The 11,449-nt window shown below is 36.2% G+C and overlaps 1 protein-coding gene across 1 annotated transcript; it reads right to left on the bottom strand.

Annotated features, from left to right (window-relative positions):
• Positions 1-487: 487 nt before the first annotated feature.
• On the bottom strand, positions 488-10,646 carry LOC136833125 (uncharacterized). The gene is made up of 5 exons (XM_067094783.1): positions 10,504-10,646; positions 7,347-7,461; positions 6,012-6,206; positions 3,457-3,600; positions 488-1,971 (listed from the first exon to the last, which is right to left on the bottom strand). Exons 2-5 carry the CDS (start codon positions 7,446-7,448, stop codon positions 1,753-1,755), a joined length of 660 nt encoding a protein of 219 aa, XP_066950884.1. The 5' UTR covers positions 7,449-7,461; positions 10,504-10,646; the 3' UTR covers positions 488-1,752.
• Positions 10,647-11,449: the final 803 nt, after the last annotated feature.

Genomic DNA, 11,449 nt, shown 5'->3' with positions numbered 1-11,449 from the left:
TCTCTCTCTCTCTCTCTCTCTCTCTCTCTCTCTCTCTCTCTCTCTCTCTCTCTCTCTCTCTCTCTCTCTCGGAAGCACACGTTGTATTTAGCCATATAGGCTTTCTAAGACGAATATCGTATTCTTATTCTCTGCTATTTTAATATGCATACTAGTGCGTGTTATTAGTTGTTTGTTGTATTAAAGTGAGCTAATCATCAAACAGCGTTCACAGTTTAGAATCTTCCTCTGTTATGATAATGAAGATGACTTATCAAAAAATGGCTCGGCGTGGGTAATGCCTAAAGACCTTCTATTGGCATATCATGTCCTTTAATTCAGTACTTGCAGGGCAGAACTAAATTTAATAATTTAGATATTTTCGAAAAAATATCTATTGCTTTGTGCTTCTACCAGATCCGTCTCTGTGTCAAGATTTTGGGTGATGGGTTAGAGATTTTCCCTTGGCTCTTAATGGGCCATTGACGTAGGTTAAAAAAACTGGATACAAATACGTATCATATGTCCACGTACAAATATACAGTAATCACGTACAATAATAATGGTACACTATTAATTATAAGTGGGTAGAGCAATACATTTAGAACGATTAAAGGAGACAAGTCGCTTGGAGCCAACATAAAGCAAAGCTATCGGACAAATTCAGCAGTAGGCAGCATCTGCACTTTCACGGAGTTCAGTCGGCAAAGTGACGTGTTGCCTAGGAATCCATTAGCAGGAATAGTATCAAAATGGCCAATAACATGCAGGAAACTATCAGTACTCGTCACGTATACCGGGGTGGTCGTCAGGTGAAATACGGTGTGTCAAAGAGAGAGGGATTCTGCAAATATACATATTGACACTTATTTCGATTCCACGAAAAATCAATAATCGTACTTCCAGAACAGTGAGTGGACAATACATAACGTACAAAACAGTATAGGCCTACATACAAAATACAGAACAGTGTACGTACATAACATTAAAGTAATTAACGGTAAAGTAAATAATAATTAAAGAAAACATTCCACTCACAAGTTGGTCGGTGGAGGGTTGTAGTGATAGTTAACAATGGTTGTTTTACATTTCGCTCCTCACCTACGAAACAAGAGGAAACGAAACTCCCCCAAGGGTATTAATGCGACTAGCCTACAGGTGCTTCATCTATTGCTAAGTTTGTTTATTAACAGGAAGCATCCGTTTTCTTTTGTTTGTGTTCACTCAGGGTCGGTGGTAACCTCTGATGAGTCTTATGCTTGATTAAATGAAGTGCAGAATTATTTTTTTTTTTAAATGACCAATAGTTGCACGGGTCCAGTAATAAGATCTCTTATTGCTCTATTGGTTTTGCTGACCGATCTCAGTAGTAGCTTCTTTGAGCACATAAAAATAAGAGATTATTCCATCATCGTTATTCTGTTTAAGCCAATTATTGAAAACAAATTGTGAGGGCAACTTTTAGTTTTAGATAAATGCTGATAACCTGGGAGCAAAAATTATTTAAATTTAGAGGTACATTTTTATAAGAAATGATTTTACAACATGACTGGCGACAGGTAACCCCCACAACATCACCCTTTATAGGCTTTTGGTTAAGAGATAATTCTAGTTTTGATAATTCTCCTAACATCACCTTTTATATTATCTCCCGATGGAATAGATTTGTTCAGTTTTCTTAATCCCATCATTTTTAGTCTCTTGGTTTTAACAATCAGAACCCTACTCTATATAGTCTCTTAATTTAACAGCAGAAAACTGTAACTCCAGCTTTCATAAGTCCTTGGTCAGGTAAGAGAGAAACGTCGTTCCATTAGTCTTCATGAACTCCATGTCCAGAACGGGGCGACCATTCTCGTCTGTCAGTGTGTCGATCTCCTGTCTACGAATTTCTTCGTAACCTAGTTTCTTGCAGATGTGGTACGTGATGATGTTCGATGTTTGAATGGACGCCACATCGCAGCCCATCTCTCTTCCTTTCTCCTCACTCATCTGCGGGTGACAAAAACGAGTGTCTCAGGATCAAATGAGGATAAACTTTTCTTTATTTTTCCTCTTTCGGAGGACGTCAGTCAGCAAGGCTATAAACGTACTAGTACATGTCTTCATGATATATATATATATATATATATATATATATATATATATATATATATATATATATATATATATATATATATATATATATATATATATTTATATTTATATATGTATGTATGTGTGTGTATATGCGTGTGTGTGTGTGTGCTCGCGCGTGTTTGTTTCTGTGTACGTATTGTGAAATGAAGGTAGAAGGTAGATTTTAAATAGTGAGTTTACCAGTGTGGTTAAACCCTCTGAGTTTGCTACCTTAATAGTAATTTTAATGAAAATCATCGGTATGATAAAGGAATGACAGTATTAATAAAAGTAGTTGTAGTAGTAATAATAACAGTAATTGTTATTTTAGTAATGACTGTTACATTAAAGAACTACTGGGCTTTAGTATTGCATCTACTGTTGTGCCTCGGGGTAAGCTATTTCTACGATCTTAATCGCTGATATGATGGCATCTAGATGACAAGACACCAAATGTAGATACGGACTCGATCGCATCAGAGATTAAGACCCCTTCGAGGACACATATATGATCTGTAACTGTTACAGTGTCGTTTTAATCGCGATTATAATTGTTGTTATTAGATCACTACTTTTATTTTGATTACAGTTATTGTGAAAATGGCGAGGTTAATCCCATGTCCAAACTCCGTCTAACACGGCTTAGATTTCACATACCCGTTCGCCTTTCTAAACTACAGCGCTGAAAATGACTGTTCATTCTCTTATGTTCTGAAGGAGTTATTGTGTTGCCACGAAACTGTTCTTGAAAAACTCCCAGCTCTGGCTAACCGCTTCCCTCCAACCATTGTTTTCAGTCAGAGAAAATTCCTTGAACTTCATCGTGATACAAACAAGAAGAATTCAGTATTAAAATCAGCTATCTATCTATCTCTCTAGCATATATATATATATATATATATATATATATATATATATATATATTTTGTGTGTGTGTATATATATATATATATATATATATATATATATATATATATATATATATATATATATATATATATATATATATATATATATATATACTGTGTGTGTAAGCAAATGTACATTTTAAAAAAAGGATGAATGATAAATAAAAGAGAGCAGAAAAGCTAGAGAAAATGTAAATGGGGTTAATATCCAGGTATTGCATAGTCATAGGATCTTGTTTGCAGCAGGAAGGGGGTTAAAGTGTTAGTAAAGTGAAACACATGGGGATTCTTCAGTATTGACGATCACCAGCAGCTTACTGTACGTGCCATTCGTTTAAAATTATTATACTGATCCCATTTCAATGGGATTTCTGTTTAACGTACTGGCTTCTATTTAATGCACTATCTTCCTTTTACCTCCCCAGTTACTTATATATATTGTTCCACTTACTCTGATTAGTTCTTGCGCCAGTCCTTTTCCCATGTAATCGGGATGAACACAGAGGCTTGATATATCAAGACACTTCTTGAATTTCCCTTTGAACACGTCCACTCCGGCGCTGAACTCAGCCACCACGTCTGAGTACCAGTTGCTCTTTAGAGAAAAGGAAAAACTAAATTGCTGTGAGGAAATTACCTAACTTCATAATATTGGAGTTAATTTTTCTGCTATTTCTGGACTTTTGTTTGATTATATGTGAGAGCTTTGTTTATTTTCTATATTCTTTGTTTTGTTAATTTGGTTTCATTTATTCACTTTCTCTGTTCACATAGATCTCTCTTCACACAGATATTCTGTTACTTGGAAGCTTGGTTAGCAAGTCGACGTCATTTTCAAGAGTACTTCAATGAATGGCATCCTTTTGATTGTTATGATTAATACTTCAGAAGCTATATTGAATTAGATTCTTCATTCTCAGGTCTTTAGTCTGTTCTGTTTCCGAATTCTTATATTTCTGTTTTTTTTTTTTTTTTAGCTTACCAAGTGCTGCTATCTTTTCATTTTTAAGTCCTGAGCTTTCCAAAACCAAGTCATTCTGTCCTTTTAAAATTTATTAAGCTTAGTCTATGATGTTCAAAACTTCATACGTTTCAATCACTAAATATTGTTTTTTTCGTCCCACATTTGCGCCCTTTAGATCTCAAGCTTTGCGGTTTTTTCTGTACATTGCTCTATCCGCTTCCTACCCGAGCTCACCATCTTTTACGTTCTCAAGTCGTCCGGCCATTTCATTCAAAACCCCAAGTTTTCATTCCCAGATCCTCTTGGGCGTTCGAACTTCCAAGATACTCATTCCAAATCCAGTTACGCCGACATTTCGATCTCCAACTTTTCTTTTTTATTGCATACATTCTTTCATTTACATCTCTGATCCGCATTTCTTTTATCTTACCCCACCCCCATTCTCATTTCAGATCCTTTTCTTTTCAAGCTCTTATTCTTTGTCCTAAATTCTCTCTAGTCTTCTCAAATTCTCCTTTTCATTTCAAATTCTCCTCCCTTTTTATCCGAAGCCCCTCTTTCATCCTAAGTCCTAAAAGTTTTCCTTTTCGTTCACAAGCCCCGTACATTTTCATTCCAAATACTTCACATTTATATTCAAAATCCTTCTTCCTTTTTATATCAGATTCTCTTTCTGTTCTTCTTGAATTCTCTTCCTTTTCTTTCCAAATTGTCCTCACTTTTCATTCCAGTCTGTCTTCTTTTCGGTCCCAGTATTCCTCCATTTTAATCCTTAGTCGCCCTTTCTCATCCCAAGTTTTGACTTACATCTCAAATTCTTTCCTTTGATCGCGAAAGCATTGATTTTTGTTTACAAGCCTCTTCCTATTTCATCCCAAACCTCCTCTAGTTTCTTTCCACGATCTCCTCACTTTTCATCCTAAATTCTCATCCCCTGTCATCTCAGATTTCTCTTCTTTTTACCTATCAGCTTCATCTCATTTAATCCCAAATCCTAGTCCCCTTTCACGCCAAAACTTCCCCTGTCATTCACTCATATCCTCCTTCTTTCATTACAAAAACACTCATCATTCACAAGTCTCGTTCCCTTCTCTTCACTCCTTTCATCTCAAAAACTTTGTTCACTAGCTTCAGTCCTTTTACTACCTCATCCTTTTCACCTTTTTTTCCAAAACCTCTCTGTTTTGTTCATAAGCTTCATCTCTTTTAATCCCAAATCCTACTCCCTTTCAGCTCAAAAAAGAACTCTCCTTCTTTCTTAGAAACTTTATCTCATATAATATTACAAATCATTCTCCATTTCTTACCAAAAAGTCTTTACCTCATTTGCAACATTTATCCTTTTTAACGCCAAAACCTCTTCAACCGTTTTTCATCCCACAAACTTTACAGTCACAAGCTACATCCCTTTTAATCCAGAATAATATTGCCTCTCAGTTTAAAAACTCTACTTTTTGTTCATAAGCCTCATCCTCCTTAATCCTGAATTCTCCTTCCTTTCATCCCCAAAAAACTCTGTTCACATGCTTTAGCCGTTTCAGTCCCGTCTTTTTTCATTCACAAGTTTCATTCCTTTTACCCTCCTGTCTCCCTCCCCATTCACCTCTTAGTATCTTTTCGGTAACAAGTTTTATCCCTTTCAGTCCCAATTCTTACTTCTCTTTCGATCACTGTTTCATCTCTTATAATACCAAATCCTCTTCCCCTTTCACCTCAAATGTTACTCCTGTTAATTCCATATCTTGCTTGTCTTTCATTCCGCATGCCTTAGCCCTTTTAGTTCCAAATCCTCATATTCTTTCATGTCAAACACTCACTTTTTTTCCAGAAGCTCCATCCCTGTTAATTCACTTTCACACAAAAACTCCTTTTCATCCATTGGCCTCATCCCTCACAATCCAAATCCTCCCAGTCATTCATCCCCAAAATTAACCTTTTTCTGTCCATAAGTTCATCCTCGTTAGTCTCAAATTCCCCGTTCTCCCCCGAAATAAAAGAAGAAAAGCCACTTTTCCTCCATTTGTATCCCGAATCCTCCCTACCTTTTCTTCGTCGTATCTTACATCTTCGGAGATTGCGCTGTCTCCCGGTGTGATGGTGTAGTTGCTTACCACAGCAATCACTCTTCCAGAGGGGTTTTCCCTCATGCCGAAACTGACACCACTTGTGAGTCCTTTTATTCCAAAGCCTAATACGAAAGGAAGGAGCTCCTTGGGGGTACCCTTGCACCCTACGCACTTGGGGTCAGGTTTGGAATGATACCAGTAGAAAACAAAATATTGAAATAGTATCAATTTTAAGAGCAAGAGCGACATAAAATAATAGTCACAGTAGCTATGATGCCAACAGTTAAAAAGAATGCTACTAATGCCATAAACAACAACGAAAATTTATAGTCGCTGTAATAGCCAAAGTTATTGATCGCCATGGCAACGATAAAATAGCAGTTACATTCACTACCGTGACACCAGTAACTGCCTAGGTGTCAGTAATCGTAATGATGATGGTACTGTTTAATGACAGTTAAAGAAAAGTTTACACAGAAAATAGTAATTAATGTTATAATCATTCTGGCAAAATAAATAAAAATGCTTTAACGTCCACTGTAACTATAGTAACATTAAGATTATAATAAATAAAGAAGGAAACAGCCAGTGGGAAAATAACAGCGATAACAAAAATTCAAATATATTGAAGTTAACTGTAATTATAACAGTTCTAACAAATGCGATGATAAGGACAAATGTAGCCTATCACATGATAAGAAATAGGTTTATGCATTACAAAGGTGCTGGAATTACTGTTACGTTAAAAAGGACTGGATTTTCCCAAAGTTTACATTGGTACTTTTTCCGAAATTATTATTATTATTATATATATATATTATTATTATTCAGAAGATGAACCCTATTCACATGGAAAAGAAGTAACAGAAGGTAATTGGAAATACAGAAAGAGGAGATCAGCCATTAGAAAAACAGATAAATTAACAAATTAATAAATAGATAAAAATGTAAGTAAAATATTAAAATATAAGTTGAGTTGTATTAGGGTAATAGTGCATTGCATCTTCACTTGAACTTCTGAGGCTCCAATTGCACGAGATCCTCCTGGAGGCTGTTCCACAGTCCAACGGCGTGAGGAATAAATGACCTTTGGAACTGACAAGTTCGAAACGTACAACAGATGTGAATAACGTGAGAGAGAAGAAGCCTTCAGCAGGGTAACGGGTCCATCTGAACTGATCATTTAAATTCGTCTCATGTTATCGTTGTGTCCGTATGCAACATTTGTAAGTTTAACGCAGGGAGAACAATAAAGACAGAGAGAGAGAGAGAGAGAGAGAGAGAGAGAGAGAGAGAGAGAGAGAGGCTTACCACGGGTTCGTATGGTATGTACGCATCTTCCATAAGGTCACGGAAGCCTTCCTCGTCCATCTCAGATAGAGTAAAAGTCTCTAATCCTAATGATTTACTCATTTTTTTTATTTGCCTGTAAGTAAAATATTGAGTTATTAGTTGGGCTCATTCTCGAGTATATTTTTTTTTATTTTTACATTATTATTATTAGTAGTAGTAGTAGTAGTAGTAGTATTCGCATTTTTGAATGCTTGTCTTCATCAGCTTATTTCCTGAGCCGTCAGAGATCGCAGTTTTTGCCCAAGGCCATTCCTTTCACTGCCCCGAATTTTACACTGCTTTTTTTTTTTTTTTTTTTTTTATTTTTGCAGAGTTGATCTCCTCGTCTCTGGGTATATGCTAACGAAGAAAATATAACTGAAACTTAATAACAACTTAACAACTTTTTTCTGGCTTACAGTTAGCGATTATGTAATATTGTTATTTGAGAAGCATTTATGTGTCATTTTCTTTTTAAGTTATATCAGATTCTTCTAGGTTAACTAATTTTGTTTCTTTTGTTTTGGTATTTTAACTTTTTAATTTCAAGTTCCATTTTATTTCTTCACTTTTATTGTATTTTTATAAATTTATCAAGTTCATTTTAATCATAGTACGATCATTTATTTTTTGTATTTTAGTTATTTTTATAATTGTTATCAAATTCATTCTAACGATGAGGTTAACCGGGAAAACTTGCTCTATGCTGTAGAGATTGTCTCTAGCCTTGAAGAAATTCATCATTAAGTGAAGAATTTCATGTAGAGGTTCCATCATGAAGAGTGTAGGCAGTGTCTCGCAATGGGGTCTGCCTTATGAGGAAAAAACAACACTTCCTTCACTGACACATTCGTGCTGCAACTGCTGAATCGTGAATGAATCCCTTGTGCTAAAATCTTTCACAACTGTGCCACTCACATACATCTACATAGAAGGGTCATCAACAACACGTCGACTCCCCTACATACACTGCGCCATTCACCTCAAACGTTCAGGCACTCGCATGCTTCTTGGATATTAGGGCAGCACCTCGTAACACCTCTGAATTATACACTCTGTTGACTAACCCATTGCCCTTCATTCTTTCCACATGACCAAACCATTTGGAAATGCAATGTTCTATCCTTTCAACAATGCAAACATTGTAACCACTTCTCTTCATCTCCACATTTCTCACCCTGCCAGTTTTTTCTGTTACGCCATATTTACTACACAAACAGTTCATCTTTACAGCTTCAAATTTTCCCTTTATTCATATTCACACTTTTTCCACGAAGGAAGCTGAACAAAAAAGTGCCTTCATACATAAATACCTATCTTGGGTTCCATCGACATACCAAATCTCTTGCCAATCTTTTGCTCACACGGTGATACATTTGTCAACTCGCCTATTCCATTACTCACCTCTTTCTTTGTCCTGCCATCATCCATTTTATTTTCTAAATATCTATGTAAATTAACTACATTTACTTCCTGTCCATTCTGATAACCATTGCTCCATCTTCTTTTTATCATGAACACTTTACTCTTGTCCAAAATGACTCTCGGTATTCTCATCTTGCAAACATTTTCTTGTATAGCCACTTCTTAATCATCCAGAAATGTCAACCATTCACAACTCATTCTTCTACGCCATATTTTACCAAATATGTCTGATCTTTTTTTCTGACTTCTTGCAATACTCCACTCAAAAATGTATTAAATACGCACCTTTGCTGAGATCCACTTCTACAACAAACCAGTCTCTCTCCCATCTTCATTTTGTAGGTTAACGCCTTGAATCCTTAAAAAAAGCTTTTGATGACTCTCAGCATCTTCAGTGACCTTCACATTACCTCTGTTTAGGTTTGGATACACGCTTTTTCTGGGTCCATGTATGCCACATGTAGCTTTATCCCCTTTGCTTTCATAATTCTTGCATAACTGCTTCATAGCAAACACTTGATCCACACTCTTCCTTGTCTAAACAAACATCCACCGTCCTGTACCCGTCAATCATGGCCTTTGCCTTACTTTCGGATGACTCTCTATACTCGAGAAGAAAGTTTTCTTGCTGGATATTATTATTATTATTATTATTATTATTATTATTATTATTATTATTATTATTATTTTAGGATAAATACTTTCAACTACTGTGAAATAACGATGATAATGATGTACAAATTTTGTCAATTCAGGACAGCTGTCTCTCTCAAGTTTACACGGAGTTAGGTAATTGGTGTCGTTGCTTGAGCTGGATTGAGGAATGGGGTTTCCTATACCTGCGCCAGATAATGGTTCTCTTCCTGCTGATTTACCATTCATAAAATTAATGTTTAATGAGGTTGATACTAAAGCGAGTTTTCGATGACAATGGAAACGTTTGTTTGCTTGATATTAGGAAGATTACTTCTGTGACCAACGGTGTGACTCTTTGAGTGGACAATTCGTTAAAAACAACAAATATAAGAACTTTCATTTTCAACTCTAATAATGATCAAGGTAAAAACAACAAAACATAGCCCTCAGCAGAGAGCATGCTTCTGCTAAGGCCTCACTTATCATATATTGATTAAGCGACCTTCTCGAGATGATTAATTTTTGGTGCAGTTGACTCAAAGTCGTGATTGCTTCCTTAGCAACATCAGTTCAGGATAGGTTTCTCCCTGAAGTCAGTTATCTCGAGGAGGTAACTCAATATATATATATATATATATATATATATATATATATATATATATATATATATATATATATATATATATACAGTATATACATATGTGTGTGTGTGACGATTTTCGTCAAACTTGATTCACTCGTTCTGGCGATGTCCGGTCACTAAGTTCGCACACTGACAAGGACACAGGTGAGAACATAACCTAACTTCGTTGACACATACCCAGCAGTGCTAGTAGTAGCAGTATTCATGATAACTGCTAATATCCAAAGTGTTAGGTCCTCTAAATATGTTATCTGCGTTTATCGCAAGTTTTTACCATTCATTACGTTGATATTCGACATTTAATATTCAAAACTAAAAGTAATCCTACCGTCAGTGAAACAGTTCGACTTCTCTTGGCAGTAATATTGGCGAGGATGTCATCTGCTTCCAGTGCAGGAAATACAGAGACAAAGAGAATGGGCAGATACTCACTTTTACTGGCTCGCTGTTGCCTGCAAAATTGTACAAGATTTCCTCACAGAACTCAATGGCCCGGGTGCCCAACTCCAACTGTCCTTGCGCTACCGCTGACTGACTGCATGCGCTGAGGCATATGATGTCACACGACCCGTATCCACGGCCGGGAGACGATGTGCTTTTCCTTATTCCACTCATTTGCAGGCAGCTCACACTCATTATCTCCGTTGTACTTCAGGCGTTTATTTGAAGCGCGCAATGCTTCTTTTTCGCGTCCTTTTATCGTATTTAATTCTATCATTAATTTTTTATAGGTCCAGTGGTCGATGTTTGTTCCAAATACAGCTTTTTCCTTTACTTTAAGCTTCTCGCGTGACTGTTTCATAACAAGCACTGGATCGATGCACCCTCTTCATTGTTCATGGTGTTTCTGATCATGATTTCTTTAGTCATTAAAACTAAGCAAGTTGTCCCTGAAGTGTCGTACCATGAAAGTTAAAATCTCACGCAAACTGGAATAGAATTTTAAGTGATCGTTTACATCTGAATAGATTACAGTTTTAGAAGGTAACTAAGCCCGTATTTGTCAATATAATGGATAGGCAAAGTCCTTCATATGTTGAATTATCGAATTATAGAAAAAAGCCTGGTCCAGTGTCATTTGCAGACGTGCTTATTTAGAGTAAAAGGAGGGTTATCACCTTTGGGAAATAAATAGAATTTTATTTGACATGGAATGATTTTATTAAGCTTATAGTTGTGACTCAGAAAGATTATGCCTCAGCTTAAAATGAATACAGTTTTACAATAAAAGAAACTCTGATACAACTCAGGAGCAAGAATGGTGAGGTAATCTCAAATCAGCGCATTTTGACATAGACCCAGCCGAGCCTAATTTGCAAAAAGCTGATGGCTCTGCTACTCGCTTTTCAAAAGGGAAGGTAACCCTTACGTCTGATAT

The sequence above is a fragment of the Macrobrachium rosenbergii genome, chromosome 51 (genome assembly GCF_040412425.1).
Source record: "Macrobrachium rosenbergii isolate ZJJX-2024 chromosome 51, ASM4041242v1, whole genome shotgun sequence".
Classification (NCBI taxonomy): Eukaryota; Metazoa; Arthropoda; class Malacostraca; order Decapoda; family Palaemonidae; genus Macrobrachium; species Macrobrachium rosenbergii.
The sequence above is the reverse complement of the archived record's forward strand: the minus strand, read 5'-3'. Positions and strand labels throughout refer to the sequence as shown.

Bases quoted from the DNA above. Each gene is read 5' to 3' on its own strand.
- LOC136833125 (XM_067094783.1), bottom strand. From the start codon at position 7,448: ATGAGTAAATCATTAGGATTAGAGACTTTTACTCTATCTGAGATGGAC. The intron at 6,207-7,346 runs GTAAGCCTCTCT...CCTGACCCCAAG, and splicing joins ACATACCATACGAACCCGTG to TGCGTAGGGTGCAAGGGTAC. The intron at 1,972-3,456 runs GTAAGTGGAACA...TGTCACCCGCAG, and splicing joins TGGCGCAAGAACTAATCAGA to ATGAGTGAGGAGAAAGGAAG.